The sequence below is a fragment of the Colias philodice genome, chromosome 14 (genome assembly GCF_061535455.1).
Source record: "Colias philodice isolate Cphi_HAF_F1 chromosome 14, ilColPhil1 Martin Lab GWU primary, whole genome shotgun sequence".
NCBI lineage: Eukaryota > Metazoa > Arthropoda > Insecta > Lepidoptera > Pieridae > Colias > Colias philodice.
Window position 1 is genome coordinate 6,456,984 of NC_143099.1, and position 25,501 is coordinate 6,482,484.

At 33.4% G+C, this 25,501-nt stretch overlaps 1 protein-coding gene across 2 annotated transcripts in view; it reads right to left on the reverse strand.

Annotated features, from left to right (window-relative positions):
• Positions 1-430: 430 nt before the first annotated feature.
• The window catches only part of LOC149482887 (uncharacterized), a 29,073-nt gene continuing 4,002 nt past the window's right edge, over positions 431-25,501 (reverse strand). For both annotated transcript variants that reach the window (XM_089703061.1, XM_089703060.1), the window contains 10 exons: positions 21,214-21,272; positions 6,087-6,174; positions 5,087-5,191; positions 4,765-4,901; positions 4,052-4,255; positions 3,239-3,550; positions 2,673-2,763; positions 1,735-1,835; positions 1,235-1,303; positions 431-664 (listed from right to left, as the gene is read on the reverse strand). In XM_089703061.1, the coding sequence (XP_089559187.1) occupies positions 566-664; positions 1,235-1,303; positions 1,735-1,835; positions 2,673-2,763; positions 3,239-3,550; positions 4,052-4,255; positions 4,765-4,901; positions 5,087-5,191; positions 6,087-6,174; positions 21,214-21,267 (1,260 nt within the window). In that variant the 5' untranslated portion in view covers positions 21,268-21,272 and the 3' untranslated portion in view covers positions 431-565. The remainder of the gene's footprint in view (positions 665-1,234; positions 1,304-1,734; positions 1,836-2,672; positions 2,764-3,238; positions 3,551-4,051; positions 4,256-4,764; positions 4,902-5,086; positions 5,192-6,086; positions 6,175-21,213; positions 21,273-25,501) is intronic.

A 25,501-nucleotide genomic window follows, 5' to 3' on the forward strand; every position in this document is an offset into this window, starting at 1 on the left:
CTGTGGTCAGTAAATAGTTTTTAGTTAAATTACTATGATTTACGGCCTAATTTCGTTATATCCTGTATATTTAAATTTCTGTATATCCTGAACATTGGCTGGATCAATAAAGTTGGACGACATGACGACATCTACTAAACCGCACTTGGCCAGCGTGGTGGATTGTGGCCTGTACCCTCATAGGAGGCTTGGATCCCAGCAGTGGGAACGCATATGGGCTGATAATGATGATGCGTACCTAATATATATAAGTGTATAAAGAAGTATTGTTTAGCTCTACTTTATTTCTTAGCTCTAGATCGACAAGGCAATAGTATTCATTAGCTATTAGACTAAAATATATTGATCATGTAGGTACTAGGTTAAATGAGAGGTACATAATAATATAATAATGGTACTAATTCCAAAACTATTAAATAAAACAAAAACATTATAAAAATCATTTATTCGTATCGATTATGAAAAAACCCTTATCTAAGTTTTATAACTATCACTTAAATTGCTTTTACGTATTTACAGGTGTAAATATTTCTAACTAAATGCTAAATTATTCCATCTAGATCATTTATTGTGGGCTGTCTTCAACGACGACCTGCTGGTGATACCTTCTACGACCGTGTGGAACTCGCCTTACTCTTGATTGGACACCTTCTTCATGTACTACCTATAAATGAAAGGATCTTTCAAATCATTGTAAAATAAAAGAAAATTATGAATATCGGTAGATTCTGCTTTTGAAAACTTAATGTTTGCTAAAATTTATTTTTGTTATTCTTTCACGCAAAAACAAATCATCAAATTGGATCTGGATGAAATTTGGTAGAGAGTAGATTAAAGTCTGGATTAGCGCATAAGCTACTTATTAGCCGGTTACCACATTGGTTACCACGCGATTGTCGCCCTGGGCTTCAACTACTCTCAAGTATTTATATTTAAATTATTTATTAAAAACTATAGGTATTATGAATTTCTTCATGTCAACATATGTAATAGATTTGGGCTAATGACTAATCTAAGAATTGAATTGGGGCAATTTTTCAATCCTTGGTTAATTTATCCGTCAATTAAAGTATTACACAAGAAACAAAAATATCCTCTGTAAAATGTCAAAAAGGCAATACATGAATAAACCACACTTTTGATGTATTTAATACGTTATTCGACGAATAAGTTTTAACTTAGGATTAAAAAATCGCCCCAGTAATGGAAGTCGTAGCTTATATTATTATCTTACCTGTACATTTTTCCTGCCCACATTGTTTTCCAAGAATTTGTTCACTGCTCCGAGGGTGTTAATAGGAATCTAAACAGACATATTTTTTAATAAAAGTAAAAGAGTATTTTGATCAATAAAGTTTTTCCATTTGTACATAATTTACTTTATGATGATAAAATTTTATTAGAAAGACTTACCATTTATGCTTCTTTCTTCATAATAAAGTTGTAATACTGTCAAATTAGGAGTAAGCAATGTATCCCAACACCCATTACTGCATGATAAATAAAATTAAAAGAAACTTAATACAAAATTCATACAATTATACGAAGAAAAGCGTTAAAAGTTAAAAGCGTTAACAGACTAGATATAATAGGTAACCATAGAATAGCGAAGGGTTTTAAATGCATTTTATGCAGTACCAATTTTAATAATTAATTTTATAGTAGTCATCTTTCACAGAACCCTCGAGTTAATGATTTGTTAAATGTAGGTCTTTTTGTTATGAATGAACTTACAGAGAAAATGTCATCGATAAAAGATGATGCACTCGGTGTGTCTACCGAAATATGAGCTGATGAAGAGGAAGATATCGATGAATCATGCTTCGGCTCAGATTCTGTAGAGGATTAAAGAATATTAGTAAAGAGAAGTAAGATAGTTGATATTATTATAAGAACTCATTCACACGACCGCGTCCTGGGCGGCGTTATGGATAAAGTACTTCCTACAACCATGCATGATAAGATGCTTTAATAAAAACTCTTGGGGTTTCAACTAATTAGTATTTAATCCTACTTTATAGGTAATAGCTTATTCCATTAATCCATCTCACAGATTGTACATTATCTCTCAGATTATACATTTACTTTTCCTTCCGTAACATCTAATTACTCAAGAACAGTATGTGGAAAATAAGAAAAAGCACATCGTAAAAGATGGCGTAACATGAAATCCTAATAAAACTCTAAATAAAACATGAGCAGAATTACGACGGTCACAAAAAAAAACAAAACCATAAAAGAGGAAGATGGAAAAGACAGGTTTCTTTGCGGTAAACACATTTTTTTGTGTGTCGCATCTAATTAAAGACTTAAAAAATAACGTAAACATTGTCATTGTGTGCTACCAATACTGAGTTTAATGCAAATATTAATCGTGGCTGTATCATTTTTAGGATACAATAATATATCATTCGATTTAAAATGAAATTAATGACATAAGAATAATAATTACTTAGCTACAAAATAATTTGCAGATAAGAAACCTGTAATATTATGTGTGAAATTAGCACACATCGTTATAAAATATCCCATTTTCGTGTATAATTAACGCTAATTACATACTAGCCTTAGTATACATTCAGTCACCACTATAACTTATTTTAACAGTCATAAAAATGTGTATATAATCCTTGAACTTTCTTAGATTTAACTGAGTTTTTAATAATAAGCACCTGCTTGTACAGATTTTTGTACAGATATATTTGTACGTGATGCCGTGTTCCCAAGGAAATTACCGACTGCTTTCAAAGTAGAAATGGGAATCTGTAAACAAGAAATATCAGTTGAAGAGATATGTGATATTAAAATTATTTATATCAAGCTCAATTTAGATTTAGTTGAGAAGCGAGATCCCGTGAGAAATGGGGACATATTGCCGGGACCGTTTAACCTATCGACTATTCGTTTGAAGTAAGTTATTTGGATTTAGCCAAGAGGGATTCAACCTCGACTTCGTGGTGAATGAACCACGAATAATACAAATTGTATACGATATAGGAATGAAAATCAAGTTTGTTGTTTATTATTGGAAAATACAATTTGTAAAGTTCTCTACATTAGTTATGTGTATAATAATATGATAAATTGCCAATAAATTCGTTCATACCATACCATGTTCATACCTACTATGTATTTGTGCTTCAACAATAAGTAAATAATAATTTTGCCACTTCAATCTTGTGTTCCAAATGATTCAACGAATATATTGAAAATATTTTTTTTATACTTTACAACTTACATCAAAAATGTCACGGAAGAAAGTTGGATTTTTGTTCACAGTGACTTCCTTAGTGTAAACTTTTCTTACTCCTCCCCCATTGATATGTCCGTCTACATGAGCTCCAGCATTAGCTTCAACACCGACATCTACCCTTCTCTCAGCATGTTGTTCAGTTTGTACAACAGCACTGGGAGCTGGTCCTACAATCTCTCCCTGACCACCAACATAGCCTCCGAGGAAAGCGGTTTTACGAAAATGAGCTCTTCTTGGCTTGTAATGTGTATGCACAATATGCTTTTCATAAACTTGAGGTTGAGAATCTACGTACACCTGTTTGAAATTAAATGTTTGTAGTAATAGATATTTTTCTAATATAGATTTTGATGATGGTTAGATACTTTCACATTGTATGTATCCACAAGATACATATTATAGCTGTACGTAAAATAATAAAACATTAAATAGTTATTACAAACATAAAAGGAACATTATTTTACATCATGTTTCAGTGATGGCTAATTAGTGTACTTGCAAGAAAAAAGAAATAGCTTATATAATTATAACACATAAAACATAACATTTATGTTAAAAACAATATGACGACGAGGTTAACATATTGCTAGAAAAACAAAAAATAGTATTATTAGTTCGACAGACACGTAGTGGTAGATGGTTTCAAAGTGCTGTATCACTATTTACACAAACCTTTGAGAAACCATTGGTTCGAGGCAATCCTATTGGAAAACTAAAAATATTTCTAAAGAAATCTTGGAACGGATTAAATTGATTTTCAGCATTTATACGGTACTGCGGTGTCCATGTTTTACTCACTTCTTTGACTATATGAGGAGATTGAACATCTTCCCTAACTATTGTCTTGGTTATTTCAATATTTGATGTTTCATGTGGTTGTACTTCATTTGCAGATTCAATATTAACTTCGGTGTTTATACCACTTTTTAGAGGTGTTACTTCTAGTTTATTCACACCGCTATACGTAAATCCTGCTGATCCTTTATCACCGGTTTGGCCTCCCTGTAAATTTTTAAATATGTATTATAATTTTTAAAAAGTAACTCCTAAATGTTACGTGCAAAACAAAAACAATGGGTGGGATAGCGAAATTGGGCCCATCATAACATCAGCCAAAGCACAATGAGAACATTGTATTTTGAACGGTGTTGCTTGCTAATGCTTTCATTCCTTTGTGCATTTATATACAACAGTTCATTCACATTCAGTAATTATACTCATGCTAATATGTAAATTTTACCTTTACTCGTATCGTACGCATGGTTAGCGTCTAGTCTGATAACTAAATTAATATTAGTAAATGACATTTCTGTTTTATAACAATTTATTGTACGATTAAACTTATAACATAATATAATCGAGTACTGTTAACACAATTGTAAAAACGAGGATACAATAACAACATGGAATTATGCAGTGAAATTTTTGGCCTTCAATGCTTTTTCGGTTTTCTTTCGCTTTTGTTTTTCTTCCTTCCTTCGCTTTATCCTCTCGCTTAGAGATTCACCTACCAGGGCGCTGGTTGAAACGACGTTTCCAGCTTGCGCTTGTGCAAAGCCACTTCCAATTTTGTTACCGGCACTGGTTCCAGATAGACCAGCTGATGCGTGATAGTTACCGCCTGCTGTTGCTCCGGCGAAAAGTCCACCTTTAATACGATAAGATAAGTTTAAATTGAACCCTGCATGACTTAAAATTTGTTAATTTTTAGTATAAATTAATGGATATTAAGGTACCATCACATCTTTAGAAAATTTTTCGTAAGAAATTACCACATTGGTATTAAATGATACTATATTTCGTGTTTATCGATAGCAATAACCTCATATTTACCTGATGCTATTCCATTTTGATTAACAGCTCCCCCAAGGCCAGCAGTTGCAAACTGTCCTGTTGGTGTACCAGCCTCTGCAAACAGACCTCCACGTGTCCCATTGGCTGTAAAAGGCACACTCTCAAATTAAGAATCACTCTCATCAACAATTTTAATTAATATTAGCGGGCGTGCTATTACTGCAAGTGTTGTTTTGGGATTAGCTAACGATTCATTTCATTCACGAATATTATACATGTGTGCTAGTGGAAGAACGAAAAGAAACATTAGTCCTTTTTGAGCTTTTCCTTTAAAAATGGTTTTTCAAACTCTTGGGCAATCAAACAAATCCTGCTCATAATGTTAGTAGATAATATTATTTGCTTTTGTAAGCAAACAGCAATTTTCACCATTTCAAAGTTTTTAAACCCAGACAAACAATTTTAAATCCCTTACGTAAATTAATATTCTAAACAAGATGATACAAACTAAATAATTTCTCAATTATATAAATTAACTTCTGTACTACTTTATAAATTAGTAAAGAACGTAATAGTTTATAAGGGTATGTTAAATGTGATACTGATGAAACTTCATACCACGTTCGTGATGAAGAAATAGATATCGTCACTTTAATAATAGCGTGTAATTGCACAAGTTTGTAATAAATCTGTGTTGATGTGTTGTGCAAAGAAGAAACAGAGTACAATATCAAATTTTGTTATACGTAATATAAACAAAACACGACAGGGAAAATAAAAATGAACTCTTGGAACACATGTTTCAAAGAAACATTTGATTTCCAAGCAGCTTTCAGCCCGTCCATAGTCGTGTGCAAGTGGAATAAATATTATTATTCATTTTCGTACTTCTTAATTGTGACTGTGTAATAGTATAATTTCGATAGCATAACATTAACAGCATCATCAGCAATACTTTACCACTTTACCTCTACCCATTAACTGATACCCAAACTTACTTCTAAAATCACATAGATAATTTTAGTTAATAGTCGCTCACCTAAAAGCCCTCCAATTCCGATGCCAGCGTGGTAACCGCCGAAGTTGACTCCCAACTTTCCATCTTGAAACGATATAAATTGTGGAGCCTGGGAACAAAGAAAATCACCAGTTAATTATACATTACGAACATTACTGCTGCATATATTAACTAATTGAGCTCTAAATTGCACACCAAAGATAAACGAAATCTTTGCCTTGCGTTTAATACATAGGAAATGTAAAGAATCTTATTACAAAGATTTATGATCTTTCGTTTATACAAAATTCTGTATATAAAAATATTTTTCTGGTTAATTTAGCTGATTTTCAATTAATTATAATTGTAGCTGTACAAACGCAATCATGTCAGACGAATCGTAAAAAGGAAAACGGGCTAATAACTTCCAAGATTTATATTACAAAACCCTTCATAAACAAGGTGACACGAGATTGAGAAAATGTCGTGACGTGCTCGAGTTTTAGCTTAGTAATAAAACATTCAGTGCCGTTCCGTTACTCAAAGAAACAGATTAAAAACTTCGAGGTACTTTACAACTTAAAAAACTATTGGAATTTTCTGGAACTACTGCTCTGAACGACATAAGGAAGTTAATGCACTGACACCAAGCAGATAAATTATGCATGTCTCAGTGAACCAGAATGACTTTGTATGTAAAGCACAGCCGAACCTATATTTTGAGCCTAGAATAAATTTGAATGGTAAAATATGACAAAAGCAGTTGTGTATTGGCTGGGATTTTATGTATCTTTTTGATAGATTTAGGATGTAAAGTGCTAACAATGTTACATAACAAATCATTGCAAATAAATTAATTTAGTGATAATTAATTAGTTATGGACCAAATCTACCTTATATATTTAAAAAAATACGTATAATAATATCTACACGTAAGCATAAATGGAACAAAAAATGCGATTTTGAATAAAACAAAGAGAGATTAAACCATATCCAATTGTAAAGAAACGAACTGAACAACAACACAAAGAAAAACATGTCGATTAAATTCTCATGCCTATCTATATTATAAGTATTAAGAAAATCATGTTTAAGCCTATCGAAATGTGTTTATTTTCCAAAAACGTTATATATAGGTATTAGTCATTTTCTTTAACAAATAACTCCGACCGCTAACTGAACTTTTAGTATATGTTTAGGCTAAGTTTAGTCAGCACATTTCAAGAGACATGATCCAATTAAGCTACTTCTAAGTGATCTGACTTGATAACTTAAATGAATCTTGTGATGCTAAGCACATTGGGCTTCATTGGGCAATTAAGTTTTGGTTTAACTTAGATCAATCAGTTCAAAATCAAACTCTACTTGCTAAACGATTTACAAACATCGAATCCATACTAATCTATACTAATATGTATTATAAAGCTGAAGAGTTTGTTTGTTTGTTTGAACGCGCTAATCTCAGGAACTACTGGTGCGATTTGAAAAATTATGTCGGTGTTAGATAGCACATTTATCGAGGAAGGCTAGGCTATATATCATTACGCTAAGACCAACATGAGCGGAGCCACCGGAGCGGGTGAAACCGCGAAGCGCAGCTAGTATAATATTGTACAAAAAATACATACTATAAAATTTCTTCATTTGTACAGAAGTCGCTTTGCGCTGTCTGTGTCTGTATGCTTGGATCTTTAAAATTACTCAACAGATTTTGATGAGTTTTTTTAATAGATATGTATAGTGATTCTCGAGGCAGGTTTTAGTACATATTATATAGTTTATTAGGTTTTAGATAAAGTGGGCGAAGTCGCGGATGGTAAGCTATTTCTTAATAAAATTACATGAATAGGTAGCAGATATAATTGTTGCACATGGATAGTATATACGTAGCTGGAATGTAGAGTTAATATTCTTGAGTTACCTATCGATTCACATTGGTATTTTCCACATTAGAATACAATAAGACGCGTTAATCAATCGTTTAGTATTGAGAATTATCAAGTTGTACCATTTGACGGTCAGCAACAACAACACACACCGACCACAACCACAATGAAGACATCCAACTCTATGTTTAAACTTCTTTTACAATCTTGCATGAATTCTTAGTCACAAATAAATTTAAACCAATTATTTTATTCTTTTCAGGACAACATTCAGATATATAGAGATTCACGCTGACTCTATAGTGTTACGAATTATTATTTTATTTACTTTTTATTTCTAGATTTGTATTGCAACGTGTTGAATGTTTAAAAGTGATATAAGATTTTGATCGATTTCTTTCATCTTTGCTGACTGTGTTTCATAGAGTTGTGTCCTATAAATACAAAATCTATTTGTTATCTGTCCATCTATGTATAGTTTTTCAACCATAATAATCTTTACTACCTATATTTCAAAATTTTATTAGGTAGAATAATTTAATTGAAATTTTAATTCTAGATAAAAACGAGGTTAGAATATGAATTAATATCATGATACTCAGTACGTACCTACCTACTGCATACGTAAATAACATTCCTATTAATTCAAAACACGTAATTAAATTATTACATTTCCATTACAACCTGTTATAATAAGGAAGTAGGTACTTCTTGTGTTCATAATATCTTATACATATTTTTCCATTCACAATATTATTTGTGTATTAAACAGGGTGGAAGGTTAAGATGGGGCATGAAGGGCAGGTACCTTAACCGTTGTAGCTACATGAAAACGTTCTTAGAAGACTATCCTTAAATTCTTGAGAAATTTTAATCTGCATTCACAGATTTTTGAAAAAATGTACGGTCAGCAAGGAAATCGGCAGTTTTCAAAAAAATTTTTTTTGATGCCAATCGATCCAGTTTCTCATGGGGATCAAAACACTCTAAAAGACCAACTGAGGTATGAGTACTAGAAAAGTCAGAAATCGCGAAAAACTATTTCCACACATTCACTAAGAAAATAAGTGATTCAACAAAAGATGCGCTAATAGAAAACTCATAAAATCATTATCTCTACTAAATTTGCCCCGTAACCATCTGCAAAATGCAACTCTGTGTGCATAGTCCCCAGATTGCAATGCTTGGACTAATCGCCCATGGCGGTAGCATTTGTAGCCGTATTTCTTCCATGTTTTTAAAACTATCCATTGCGAACAACCAACTTCGACGGCAACTTGTTTAGAAGAAATTTCGGGATATGCTTCCACAATTAGTGCTAAAATTGCTATCACCGTATTCTCATTCAATACGCGTGAACGACGTGGACGTGTCAAGCTTTTCTTAAATGAGCCACTTTCTGCTAGATTTTTTACAAGATTCGCAATTACCTTTCGCGTCGGTACATGTCGCATTGGGTATTTATTCCTGTACCATTCCAATGCAACTGTTGGGTTTTTATTATTTAAAAAGTAAGCCTCTAACAGATCTAAACGTTCTAAATTATTTAAGGACATTTTTAGTGAAGACAGAGTGACTTCTGGTAACTTTTGTTTTCTACGTGTTATTGTTTACATAAGCCATAAAAATGTGACGTGTTCGTTCGATATTCAAATTTACATAATTTTTCATCTCGTGCACGAGCTGCCAGACACCGCCCGCTCACGCCCCGCGTCGCTGGCATGTTAAGTTGCTGTGCCTTTGTCTTTTTAGGATATTCGGAACGGCCAAACGGCGGCAAGTTGCCGTCGAAGTTGGTTGTTCGCACTGGATAGTTTTAAAAACATGGAAGAAATACGGCTACAAATGCTACCGCCATGGGCGATTAGTCCAAGCATTGCAATCTGGGGACTATGCACGCAGAGTTGCATTTTTCAGGTGGTTACGGGGCAAATTTAGTAGAGATAATGATTTTATGAGTTTTCTATTAGCGCATCTTTTGTTGAATCACTTATTTTCTTAGTGAATGTGTGGAAATAGTTTTTCGCGATTTCTGACTTTTCTAGTACTCATACCTCAGTTGGTCTTTTAGAGTGTTTTGATCCCCATGAGAAACTGGATCGATTGGCATCAAGAAAAATTTTTTTGAAAACTGCCGATTTCCTTGCTGACCGTACATTTTTTCAAAAATCTGTGAATGCAGATTAAAATTTCTCAAGAATTTAAGGATAGTCTCCTAAGAACGTTTTCATGTAGCTACAACGGTTAAGGTACCTGCCCTTCATGCCCCATCTTAACCTTCCACCCTGTATAGATACATACTTTAATTCTAATTTTTCCTATAATAACGGAACACTTATAATGTATTATAAAAACTGTTTATAAAAAACACTTTATTGTACAGTATGCACATAGAACAATAACAAAGATAACTATATAATTATAGTACAATTTGGCCTTATCGCTAAGAAGCGATTTCTTTCAGGCAACCTTTTTATTTATTTAATTAAATGAAAATATGTTTAAATTAATATTTTGCATACAATCAAATCATAAAAAATTCATTATGCTAACTAAACGTTAAAATTTACTATAAAAGTTCATTTCATCTGTGCAATTCTAGCTTAATAGCTGTGTTTTACCTGAAAATAAAACACATATTAAATACTTACCTATATTTGAAGCTTACTTATTGAGAAGGCACCTAGCTTTTTCCGCCTATTTTTCCCTCTCTTTCCGTTGTATCTATGCTATCTCTCTCGCACACCTCTCCACCAGGTGGCGGGGCGCACGATAATGTGCGGGCGCTGGATATTTTCATTGAGTCGAAATCCACAACAGGTGGACGTTAAGTGTAAGCTTCAAATATAGGTAAGTATTTAATATGTGTTTTATTTTCAGGTAAAACACAGCTATTAAACACTTGACCGTAATTTGAAGCTTACTTATTGAGACCTGTTTGTTACCCACCTGGTGTACAATATATGGACGCCAATGTGAACTTGAATACATAAGTAATTACTTATTTCTTTATTGGAAAGAGTAAGGTGTGCAGATAGTATACCAATAAATCACACAAATTGTTATATTATATAATATATTAACAATCCCAGATGAAAAGTTAATCAAATAAGAACCAAAAAGTTAATCATAATGATTAAAAGTATTAGAACTTATAAGATTGGTTCAAGTGTACCTTAGTTAACCTTTTGGGCTTGAAAAGTTAAGGTTACTACAATTTCCACTATCTTTAGCGTAAATCTGCGAAAGCGCCAGTAACGACTTTCAATTACGCATTTAGATGTTACTTACAAAATGAAGCAACAGCTGATCCCGACGAGGCAAAAATACCTCAAACTCAAACCTTTATTTATTCAATTAGAACTCTGCAGAAGCACAATTGTATCATCTTAACATAGAATTACCACCTGTCTCAACTCACACAGTATTAACCCAACCGGACAAGAAGAGACCTTGGTCCTTACTTTTGGGGTCAGAAATAAATTTAAAAGGTCACCCCTTGAATAAGGTAATAAAATATCAAAACAGGTAAACGGTTTTAATTATAATACGGATTTTTAACATCCAACCAAACCGTGCGGTATCTATTAATGTTTAGAGCCAACGCCACCAATCATAATCTACCTAAACATGGCTAGTACTTTCAGTACAATGCATGAATTATTTATTTAAATCTGATAGGTCATAAACTCTGTACTGGAAACAAATATACTGAACTCAAGAGACTTAAAAATGATAAGGAACTTATCTGTGTCCCAAAACTGCAATTACTACAGCCAAGTACGTTACTTTTAATCAATTCGGTTTTAAGATATAATTATGATTTACATCAGAACTTATATACCGAAAGCCTCGGGACTACATAACGTGACTTATTTATAATAATAGTGTTTGTGCATAACACTAGGCAGTCAACAGCTATATGAACGTCACATAGGAAAAGAGCCAAATTTATCCAGTCAGTAACAAAGGATTTTAACTATAGGTACTTTATTCTAATTCAACCAACTACTACTAGCTACTCCGTATGTCTTTTGGGTAGACGGAGGCAAATAGGATTTTTATTCCAACTATAACATTTGATATTTTGAAAATGTACTCCACATTTTCATACCGTCAGAGTCATTTTGCAGATTATAGTGGTGCAGCACTGAACACTGTCTATTAGGTGGCTGGTGCTGCTGACCGGGCCTTCAGTTCCGCTTTCCAGAATACCTTCACCCTTCTAGGTGTTACTACTACTGAAATAGCGGTACTCTATCGCGTCGTTCAGGTCTCTAACTGACAGGATTTCTCATATTATCGTAACAACCTCGCTCGTTCTAACGAGAACAAATTATCGCCAAGGAATTCTGCTGCAGGATAATGGCAAGAGAGATTATAAGCTTAACTATGCATTATTATGTTCAGGAATATGGTGGATTTTGAATACTATCGTCGTCTGAAAGTATCTCCTTTCGATTAACTTCATTAAGGATGCAGATCTGATCCCATCTTTGTTCCGTAGGAATGCTACGACAGTCTAAACGTTACACTGGACAAAGAAAATTGCCCTAAATATAGTCGGTTGTTCCAACATCCGTAATATGGCTAGCCTACCTTGCTAGCCCTTGATTGTAACTGCTGCCAATGGAGGCATTGCTCTTGTGTTGTCCACAGTTGTGCGAGTGCAAAAATGAAGAACTGAGCTCGTGGGGAGCTATGTCGAATGAATCTGTGTTAAGATTATGACAGTATAGGACAGTTAGCTGTGGATGCGAAGACAGGACATTACTTTATTCATCCGTAAACACGCGAGGCAGCGACGGACAGCGATATAGCAAGAACTAAACTAGCAAAGTTTAGTTCGCTTACCAGACTTTGTCATGTTTTAAATGCAGTATATATCCTCTGTATAGCATTGCATTTATGACTAACTTAATTCACCCGTAAACACGAGAAGCAGGCACTAAACCAGCAAAGTTTAGTTCGCTTACCAGACTTATATTTTAAAAGCCGTATAGTCTGTACATTTCATTTATTGCCCCCCCCCCCCTCAAAGCAAAGAAATGAGAAGTCATTTGGCAGAGCTTTCTCGTTAAGGGTAGGGGTTCCAAGTAATATCTAATAATAAGAGGCTTTTGTTTGGAAAGGTTGACTTTCCGTTATTTATCCTCTATCCTATGTAACTCAACAGTCAGTATTCTCAGCATTCGTTGAGTACTTAAACGTTTTACGTTAATAGTTGTATATAACTTTATTATACAATACTAGCGGTCCGCCCCGGCTTCGCCCGTGGTACATAATATGAAAAATAGATGTTGGCCGATTCTCAGACTTACCCGATATGCACAGAAAATTTCATGAGAATCGGTCCACCCGTTTCGGAGGAGTATGCAGACTAACATTGTGACACGAGAATTTTATATATAAGATATAATAATCCTGGTGGGATGACAAGAAACTTGTCTAACAAACGATTATCCTAATCCCTCAGCGATTTATTGTTTGAGCCTCGAAGAAAAATCTCATGGGTGCAATAATGAGGTCAAATGGGTTGAAAAACGAGTCAAATAAATTGCCTACAAGACCGGGCAACTAAAATAGGCCTATGAGAGGTCAACTATACGTAATCAATCGTCATTTGTTACATTCAATCGCTTTGCGATTAAAAAATCTCTTCCGATGTTTTTATATGAAAATTGGTCGGCTAGTGCCATTGAATTACGATACCAAACATACCGTTGACACAAGGCTTGGTGACAATCCTCGAAACCACCGCCACAAATCATCTGCGAGATGATATTTGATCCGACTCGCCTTCCTTTGTTGTGAATAGGCTTTGCATTGGTAAATACGATTTGTTCAATTCCAATTTCCATAATTGGTAAACCAATGGTGGTTTCCTGATTCCTGAAGCGTAAACTTTTAGGATACGAAGTATCAATTTCATGCGCCCATTATTTGACGTCTCTAACCTTTATTGTATTAATTAGGTCATATTACTATACTGCCCACTGTGAAGTAGATTTCAAAACCTTTTTCTACCTACCTTAGAAGAGTGAAGATCCGATACGGTCATATCCAAAACTTCTTTCGTGGGTCCTCGTTGACGAAAGCAAATATCTATGATCATTTTAATGATCAATCCTTTGTATATTTGCACCAATCGCCATCAAAGCCCCGCGAGGGCTGATATATATTTGCACCATTTCCCCGTGGGGACGGTTGTTATCAAAGCCCCGCGAAGGCTGATATATATTTGCACCATGTCTCCGTGAGGTACTGTTGTAATCAAAGCCCCGCGAGGGCTGATATATATTTGCACCATTTCTCCGTGAGGGACGGTTGTAATCAAAGCCCCGCGAGGGCTGATATATATTCGCACCATCTTTTCCGTGAGGGACGGTCGTAATCAAAGCCCCGCGAAGGCCGATATATATTTGCACCATTTCCCTGCGAGCGACAGCTGCGCGAGGGATGTTTGTAACTAGAAATAAGTAGGGCCTGCCAAAAAATGCTTAAGAGACACCCTGCGAGGGTGGATTTGACCTGGCTAACCCCTGCGAGGAGTAGTGGCCACATTTATGTATTCTGCTTCGAGCAAGAATACACCTTAGTGCTAATATAAAATTAGCAGTAAATAATCATTTAAATAATATAGCAATTAACAAGGTCCTTTAACTTATTTTCCAATGTTAGCGACATTTAATAAATTCATAATTCAAATCAATTCACTAAATTTTAAAATGAACTTCGATTCATATTTATTTTTGTTCATGCAATCGATGTAACATTTAGTTGCTTTATATCCGTTAACATTCCTTACGAACGCAACCATACCGTCGTAGGACGTTATATTTAATTGCACAAAATAATCTCCACTCACCCGCAATTTTTTACTTTTTGTCAAGGTGTACACTGTACAAGTTTATAATATTATTCTAAAACGTTAGAAGTGAATTGTAAATCCTTTGAAATAAATGTATCTAAATCTAATTTATAATAAAGGTATCTCGATAATTATTATACGATAACCCTTTCAGCACAAGTTCAGTAAACCAAAGAATTTAATTGTAAAATTTTGGTACTTACTCGTTTTAACAAAAAAGTTGCATCATTTGAACATAGGAAACGTAATTTTCAATCAAATTAGCCGTGTGTAATATGTCTATTTTCACATAAAAACGGATCAGAATAATACTCATAAAAGGACACGTATAGACTACGGATAGTTTTGAATGTGTGGAACATTCATGGTACGTATCTACTATACATGAGCGAATTCCATCATTATTCAGTTGAGCGGTAACTCCCGTACGATTTATAAAATAATATCACAACATGTTCTGACTTGTCGTGACTTCTTGGAGCTGACTCATCTCGTTCGATAATTTTTAGTAATAAACTATGGTAGGAATTCCGAACCGTTCCTAGCGATAACGACAATGAAATAAAGTCGTAGCAATGGATTGTATGCCTGTAAAGCTTTGAGTTGGCTCATATCCATACTAAGTATTAATTGTAATTTTTCCACGAAAAATTCACTTGTAACCTTGTAATAAAAACACATTATTAAAAATGAAATAAAATATTAAAAATATCTATATACAAGAGAGGGTATTTGATATATCTAGTAATATCAAATAATCACAAAAGTAATATTAACGATTCGAGTAAAGCCGAACGGTAACACCGTTAAAATAGCTTTACTCACAGTATTAAAAATACAAATATTAATTAGTACATATTGCATAATGAAATATTTCAAAAGAAAAGTTACTATTTCAAGTAAAATGTAACGGTTGTATCGTTAATTTAAAATATCTTTATTCATGCTATTAAGTATTTAAGCATATTGAAAAATAAACTATTGCTGAAGGATTCATTAAAAACCTCAGCATTTTAAATAAAGTCCCAACGATTATACCGTTGACTTTAAAGATTTTTACTCATTTTTAAGTAAAATATTATTAGAATAGATGTAAAAATAACTCACTGTACCGATCCGACGGGATACACTTTTTAACACTTTTAGCACTTGCTTTAAGCAATACTTAATAGCACCAAGGTTGTAGTCTTGTAGACACTAGACAACCTTCTCGCGGCGGAAGCTAGACGCCAATGAAAATATCCAGCGCCCGCACATTATCGTGCGCCCCGCCACCTGGTGGAGAGGTGTGCGAGAGAGATAGCATAGATACAACGGAAAGAGAGGGAAAAATAGGCGGAAAAAGCTAGGTGCCTTCTCAATAAGTAAGCTTCAAATTACGGTCAAGTGTTTAATCCAGAGATAAGGGCATAAATTAGTTTAAAGACCTAAAATTATTCTAGGAGCAAAGTACTCGAGATGAAATACTGTAGCCATTAGTTTAAACAAAGCGGTTATTAAATAAAGGTGTATAATGGCTAGACAAGAATCACACAAAATAAAATAAATTCAAATGCTTTTATCAAGATATAATTCTTTTATATTCTACAAGTAAAACAACGTTTGTATAAAATGTTTAATTTAAATCAAAAACAAAATTTGTGGACAAGAAAATTTATAAAATAATTCTAGAAGAAGTCTGATTGAATAAATAAATGTTTGAGTTAAGTAAAGTTTCAGAATAGGTAGTTATCAAAAATATTAAAGGAAGAAGTGATTAGGAATTCAATATTCACACAAACAACGTTTTCTTTGAATATTTATATTCATAACAGACTTAATTAAAACCATCTTGGCCAACTGAACGATACTAAGAAATTTCTTAATTTCTTAGCTGAGGGGAAAACAAAATTTCTTGAAATTAATATTTCTTGTTAACACAGAGATAAGTGATCTCTTATCCGTAAATACAAAACTATGAAAAGCAAGATTTTTAGCACAATTCATTTACTTCCGTTGTTTCTTTTACATTTATTTGACCTCTTCATCTTTTCTTTGCTCTTTTTTACATTTAATATTTCACGATGTAAACATCGTTTATTTGTCACCTACATACATTAAAGAACAATAGATATTTCCACACCAGACCATTATAATAATAGGTATCACAAGCAAAATCACGTTATTAAGTTTGCCCATTACCATGACCTATTCACAGACAATTACACACTATAATAAGAACCGGGGATATTGCACAGAGAATATGTAAGGAAAAAACGTACCGAAACGGATAATCGCGGCGTGTACATTTATTTTGTTTAGACATGCGAATGACCCATTAAAATGGTGTATACCCCGCGATAATTCTTGAGGCGGTGCACGCTGCAGTCGTCTTTTGTTAATACTATTTACGGCTTACTAAAGTTTCTATAGAGAAAAGTTTAATTTCCAGAGCAAACGGTGTGCTTTGAAATAGCCGAATGCTCTTTTTGTTTCGATTCGCAGCTGAAATATTGTTTCAAACTGTATTAAGGTAGATTAAATCTGACAAAGACAATGCAGATGTTGTTTGTTAATATTTTTAATGATCTCTAAATGCTGAGAGTCTTTGGACTTAGTTTATGTTTTTATTTTTTTACCATTACCAATTCATCCAATAGATTTTAATGAATTAGTAAATACTGACTTTTATTTTATATGCCTATTTATTAAATTATATCGAAAGTTATCATGTAATGACAATATTTTTAATCAAGCATTTAATTATAGTACAATACACCCCTCGTGACCTTGTACTTAAATAATCTTAATATGCGAACTCTTAGAGATAACGTTTAACGTAAGATTGTTCATTGTTTATTTAAAAGACAATTGATGATTAATGTCAATTAAAAGGGAGATAAACATAATCAATTTATGAATCAAGGCAGGTGGCGTTTGTTTAAGGAATATTACACAGTAATTCAATAACTAGCTGCGTCCCACGGTTTCACCCGCGTGTCTCCGCTCCTGCCTTCCTCGATAAATGGGCTATCTAACACTGAAAGAATTTTTCAAATCAACCCCTGATCTTAGCGCGTTGAAACAAACAAACAAACTCTTCAGCTTTATATTATATATTTAACAGCTTTTATAACTGTGAAACTATTCATTGACCTTCTAACAAGTATGTAACAAGATTACAAAGTCATTGAACTTTCAACTTTAGTAACAATCTTAGGCCATTACGGTTATTACTGCAATCAGTTTTGAAAAATTCATTGCTCTTACGTGCTCCTGTTTGACAAAGGGTGTAATTCTCGTAATTATTCTAAAATACTTCAGCTAATTGCTCGTTTTATAGCTTAGTATATGAAGCACACTTTCAATCCAAATGCATAGGTATGTTTCAAGATCGTTTTCATTCATCTATAATATAAAAATGAATCCCAAAATGTGTTGGTAAGCGCATAACTTGAGAACGGCTGAACCGATTTCGATAATTCTTTTTTTATTATATTCCTTGAAGTACAAGGATGGTTCTTATGTAGAGAAAACGTAAATATGTACCACGGGCGAAGCCGGGGCGGACCGCTAGTTTGAAATAAATTTAAGTGAACCTATATTAGTGATATTGTTTGATAATTGCTTTGCTGTTTTATTGATCAAAAGAGCCATTTACAAACTTAAATTAAATTTCTACGAAAGCAGCTGTTCTCTGCTAAAACATTATTTTTGAAGCTGACAGGTGAAGTCTTAAAATTTTAGAAATATCAATAATTCAAAACAATATTGAATGCTATCATTACGTCTATTTCACACAAAGAAGTGTACACGATATTAACTCGAAAATATAAACAGAAATAAATATATCTCCAACATTAATTGCATTGCGACCTCTAACGAAAATTTTCCATTAACAAACTGTCCTAGACACGACCGTTTATATGACAAATTATGTGAAGAGATACCAGCATGCGATTTACTGAAAACAATACACAGCAAATATAATCAAACGGACGCCGGGTGTGATTCGTTTATTTGCGTGGTCGCAACAACATCTGGTTTTTATTTTTCAATTATCCAGTCACGTATGAGCCGATATAACTGTTCTATATTCCAATTTGTTCAGCTTTACCGGATAGAACAAAAAAATGTACATCGTTGCAAAATTTATTACCCGTCCTTAATGGTTTAACGATGTTATTGCTAAGCCGTAATAAAAATACCTACCCATAGATGTTGGCGAAGTCAAACGTTTATGAAATTGGACGTTTAAAAGGTTGAATTTTGGTAAAAATATTGAAACGAAAGCTATTCATATATTTTAAGTATCCCTAGGGAAGTAATGAAAATTCAAAGAATTCATGACCAAACTTTTAGATAGCAACAGTATGATATTAAAACACAACCCCTTAAGAGGAAAACGAATGAGTAGTCTTGTCACGGTGTCTCCGGTCCTTTCAAAACGGTAAGCGATAACACACTGTGTTGTAATAATATACAGGGTGTACCAAAAAGTAGTGATGAACGGAAGCTGAGAGGTAGAGGACCTAGAGGGCTATCCGAATCACCCCCATGTATGTTATGCGATTTTTCGTATTTTCGGAGTTATGACGTTTTTTTCAATTTTTCACCTATCGCCGAGTACGATGATACTTTCACTCATGCTGACGTCAATGATTGCGGAAGATGCTTGATTTTTTTTGTGTGCTAAGCTGAAAGATAGGCCAATTCAGTATGGTAACATTTACTATCGTTAGATCTTTGAATGGAATAAAAAAAAGAATTAAATGGCAAGAAAGATAAAATTACCCAGTATGTTCACCACTTCAAGGGCCCGTAAAAAAATAAAATCACATGAAAAAAGTTTTCCGTTTGAATTTTAAAAACTTGCTCTATCTATCAGATAGCTACCCTGAAAATTTTATTTTATTGTTCAGAAGGCTTCAATCGAAAAATTTAAATCTAAATGTGGTAAGTGCAAAAATTGAATTATCATGATGATCATTAAAACCAATAAATAGGTGTTAAATTACCAGAAATTTTTAAAATAACCCCGCTGTTGCTCAATGCAAGTGCGACATCACCGTAAAAAGTTGTCTTTTAAATGTCTGAATGCCCTTTTATCATTTTTAATGGTTTCTTCTGCTACTATGAATTTCCGGGTTATTTCGTCCAAATTGTGGCAGTCTCTCGTCTTTGTAGTATCCCCACGGAAAAAAATCAATAGGGTTTATGTCCGGAGACCGTGCAGGCCAGGCTAAAGGGCAAAGATACCCTGAAAGATGGATTGGTCGTTGCAGCCTGCGCATGCGCCGGTGACGCCTGCCTTAAAGCCTGGCCTCTACGGTCCCTCGACCTAAACCCCATTGATTTGTTTCAATGGGAATACTAAAAAGACCTCGGCTACTTGAGAGAATGCCACAATTTGGACGAAATAACCCGGAAATTCATAGTAGCAGAAGAAACCATTAAAAATGATAAAAGGGCATTCAGACATTTAAAAGACAACTTTTTACGGTGATGTCGCACTTGCATTGAGCAACAGCGGGGTTATTTTAAAAATTTCTGGTAATTAAACACCTATTTATTGGTTTTAATGATCATCATGTTAATTCAATTTTTGCACTTACCACATTTAGATTTAAATTTTTCGATTGAAGCCTTCTGAATAATAAAATGAAATTTTCAGGGTAGCTATCTGATAGATAGAGCAAGTTTTTAAAAGTCAAACGGAAAACTTTTTTTATGTGATTTTATTTTTTTACGGGCCCTTGAAGTGGTGAACATACTGGGTAATTTTATCTTTCTTGCCATTTAATTATTTTTTTTATTCCATTCAAAGATCTAACGATAGTAAATGTTACCATACTGAATTGGCCTATCTTTCAGCTTAGCACACAAAAAAAATCAAGCATCTTCCGCAATCATTGACGTCAGCATGAGTGAAAATATCATCGTACTCGGCGATAGGTGAAAAATTGAAAAAAACGTCATAACTCCGAAAATACGAAAAATCGCATAACATACATGGGGGTGATTCGGATAGCCCTCTAGGTCCTCTACCTCTCAGCTTCCGTTCATCACTACTTTTTGGTACACCCTGTATACTATATTATATAGTATAGAATATATTATAGTATTATATATTTTCAGCCGATATTTGTTTAGGGTTGTATAGTATCCCGGTAGGAGCGTGACCTAATTTGAGCTGACTCCAAAATAAAAAATCCCTTTGCTAAAATATTTTTAACGCCCTTTTTCGCCTGCGTCATGGTTAAAAATTATTTAGTCAGGGCAACTTTTTCTATTATTTAATACTTAGATTTAAACATGTTAATTAACACATTTTTTGTTAATTATTTTCATAATATAAACAGTATTATCATGCTAATTTCGTTACTTAATATCATAATGTATATATTATATTATAGTTTAACTAGAAACTTACCGAGTATGCGTGTGATACTAATACAGCCAATACAATAATTGTTGGACTCGTCATGTTATCTGAAACAAAATTAGATATTGTTTAATTAAAATAAAAATTAATAAAAAAGGCTTTCCAATGAACAAACAATATTTAATGGCAACAAACAATTTTAATCTACTATGGTATGAACCACAGATCACAGAAATCTCTATGGTATGAACTATATTATTCGCAAAAGAGGTATTTAATCTAAATCCATGTCTGTTATTTTGCGTGACTCTTTATTTATTTTATTTTATTGACAAATTTAAATAAAAATTTCATCACTTCACTAAATAATATAATTTATTGGTTAAATTGACAGCTATGACGATACATCTAGCCGCCACACTCCTATTCTTAATTGGATCACATAGGACATCAAAATTCAAAATACACAGGACAGTTTTGCAATAATAGGCGTAATATAGGTGTAGGTATTAGTATATTATGAAAAGATAATTGTATACAATCCATAGATTCCAGTCCACCTGAAGCAACAAACGCAATTTGATTATCCTCCGACAATATTAGCGGAAGTCGGTCGATATCAAAGCGACGATGATTGGATTATACACGATGCAATCTAACTTGCGATACTGTACGCAATAAACCAATGCTATTTGTACTTTGTACATTTACCAAGTGCGGTATTTCCATCACTTTACGCTATAAGTTCCATAGAGTTTAGTGAAACTAACTGCGCTCGCTATTGCGTAAGAAGTAAATGTTCTTGTGGGTATATTCCCTTAACTAAAACTGTTATAGTAGGTAGTGTAGTTATTAAAACTACTGCTGGTGAAAACAGCACTCAAATAGGTCCAGCTTCTTAGGAAGGAAGCCGGAGCAAACACAGATCACCACATAGATTGCCAAGAAGCTTATGGTAATTGTATTTACGGTTTTAAATAATAAACTGTAAGGGCCGGCGCCCACTTCCGGCACGGCACGGCATGGCACGGCAGAGCATCCCGCGGCGTGTAATGGCATCCCGCGGCATTCAGTGGCATGCCGTGGCATCCTGCTAAAAGCCCCACTAATGCTGCATAAGTTTCAACCTTATTTCAACTAGCTAGCAATCATAATTCCTTGACCCCAAAGTGACGCATACGCCTCGCGGGATGCAATGGCGCGCCGCGGCATTCCTTGGAATGAAAACCAAGGCCTCCGCATCCTGCGGCGTGCCGCGTCATGCTGCAGCATCCTGCGATACGTCGCGGCATCGTGGCATCGAAATAAAGTAACTTGAATTCTAAACTGATTGAAATAAGATTCAAAATAACTTAATTAGTAATAAAATCCTCTGCCCTGCCATGCCACGCCGTGCCGGCAGTGGGCGTCGGCCCTTATGTTTACTGTAAAAATAGACGTTTCATTTTTTTGAATATTTGATGATAAATAGACGACGAAACAGTTTAATATTTTAGTACAAAGCTTTCTTTCGTACTCTTTACCGTTTTAAGGATAATAAACAAATTACTATTAAGCGAATATAATTTTATTCAAAGGCCTTATTCATTGTGTTGGTTATTTTCCCCGAAGATCTTTTATTCGTGATAAAATTATTTTTAAGAATTTAAAACTTTATACAAATATTCTAAAACTTATAACAGACTGACTTATGAACCAAATCCGACAGGCACTTAGACAAAAATAACTAAGTAAAGGAAATAAGAACAAAAGCTTAAAAAGAAACACCCCTTTTATTTATTTATTTATTAACTTTTTGTTCTCTTTATACAATGTTTGGATTTAATCAGACAGCTTGACTGGTCTCAAGCAATTTTAGATCAAATACTATGAGTCATGTTCAACATATCCCCGTGTGTAGTCTACGCGTGATAACTTCAGAATATATTTCACTAAATTAACAATTATGCCTCTCGCATCGTAACTTTGAATCGATGTGATCTGACTACTAAAGTACAGTTGATAAACGCAAAGGGATTCTGTTCAGGCACGCAACTAGAATTCTTAAATAGTTATATACATTTTAGGGCTGGTTTTTCAATCTTTGGTTAAAGTTTTTTCGCTGAATATCGTATACAAGCATTTAAAATATGACGTGTTAATTGGCATTTTTATATTAACGTGTTATACTTTGTCGGACGAATAAATATTTTTCTAGGATTGAAAAGTCGGTCCTTAGTGTGGAGCAAATGCCATTGCCATTTCTTTGACAAATAATAGAGCGCATGTAGCGGAGAGTAGGATTTAAAATTTATTACCTTGATGTAAATGCAATCTAAATACATTATTTGAGTCCAATCGAAGAGATTTTTCCTTTGTTTATCTGCTAATTATCCTCTACTTAAAATCTTATTAGTTGTGAGGGGATAAAATTATAATAAGAAGACTTTAGTGGCAGTTATATTTTGCCACTAGTACCTAAAACTGCCACCAAAATAAATGCCACTACTAGCTCCAACAAATATGTACCTATTGTTAATTTTTGACCACCCATGCTTAATTATTCTTGTCGTCATTTCATCTAGGATTCCTTATTGCATGTAGAATGTATATAATATAACGAGCATGTAGATCTGCGGCACGAGCAACTCTTTCTTAATGAGAATGACAATGACACGACACACGGAAATCTATGGACTTGAAATATCTAATTCTAAATTAATAAAGGATTATAATATACCTACCTATGATAACTATTAATGTTATATTCATATTGTTATTGGTCATAATCATGAATGCTGTTATTGGAATCGTCAGCGAATAAATGTAGGAATGGATTAATAGTAAGGAAAATAACAGTAATTAAATGATTTGAACCAACATTTATGTTTAAACTTAAATTAAAAATATGAAACATTTAGAATCATTCATTTTAACACGAACTTTAAACTCTACGTAGAATCGGACTATAGCTCAAAAATCTCTACACAGGTTATTTCGAATTAAAATGCAATCAGTGACCAAATATTTTTTACAATTGATATCATTATATTGCGTACACGTGACCGACCGTCTTCGTGCGTAAAAAAAATAATAAATGACGGTTACGCGCGGATACAACAAGGCCAGAACATTACAACAACAACACAGCATCCGCCTGCACTTGCAATCACCGTAGTGACGACAGAGTACTTTCACTCCGTCATACTTCAAATTAGCACGCAATTGCTGTAAGATCTAGTTACGTAGAAGTAGGGCTATGTTTTGAGTGTGATATACTTATGTATGTTATAATAATATGTAGGAATATGATTTCTTTTGCACGCTCTGTAATAGAGATACCTATAGCATGAGTCGTGTTGTAAGATTCCTTCTTATTACAAAAGTTACTGTTTTTGTTAAAATAACACTAATTAGTAAGAACATAAAAAGGTGGATTTTTGACGCTAAATTATACAAATTATACGTCTTAATTTTTTCTCAAACTGTTTAGTTTTGTATGAAATCTAAGGATTTTAAAATAATGTACATATATGTGTTTTTTATTGGAATAATTAGTAGATTTATATTTTATTCATGTCTATATGCAGTAAATTTATTGAAATTATGTAAATAAATTACACTTCATAACTGAATAGATAAGAACGTAATTACAGTCGGTGCTAATTTGATTTTAGAAATAATCTATGTAAAGTTTTATGTACTCATAAAATGCATTATTAAGTATGATAGTTGGGCATTACAAGAAATTGTTACTTACATTATTATTTTATAGTTTCAAATAGGTACTATTAAAAAGAATTACAAGAGAATAAAATTACATTACTAAAATTTAATTTAAAGAGATAGAACGAAAATTGATTTAATAGTGATAATTTTATCATTTATCACATAACTATGTCACCAGCCATTATAGCATTTGATCTTCTTTTATGTAAATAAAACTTGATTTGGCACACGACGTTGCTCACAAAATATCCTAATTAAATGTTGCCTTATTGTATGAAAGAGAAGCAAAAATACATCTCTATTCATGCAAACAATCTTACGCGTTTATGGTAAAATTATTATATAATAGTAAAATGTAAGATTGTTTTTAGTAATAAAATATAACCAACATTCATGAAAGTAAATCTGGTTTTAAATTCAACCTTATATTAATATTCCTATTCATTCTCTTAATATCTTTTACGATGATTAGAGTTTTATAAAAGAGTCGTTCCTTTTTAGTGGCAACAACGTTAAAAGTAATAGTTTAAAACGGGACTTGATTTAAAAATGAAAATGCTTCTAACAGACGTGATTACGTTAGCCGCAATGTGAATAGTAAAAGTCATATGATTTCTGAATTGAGTCT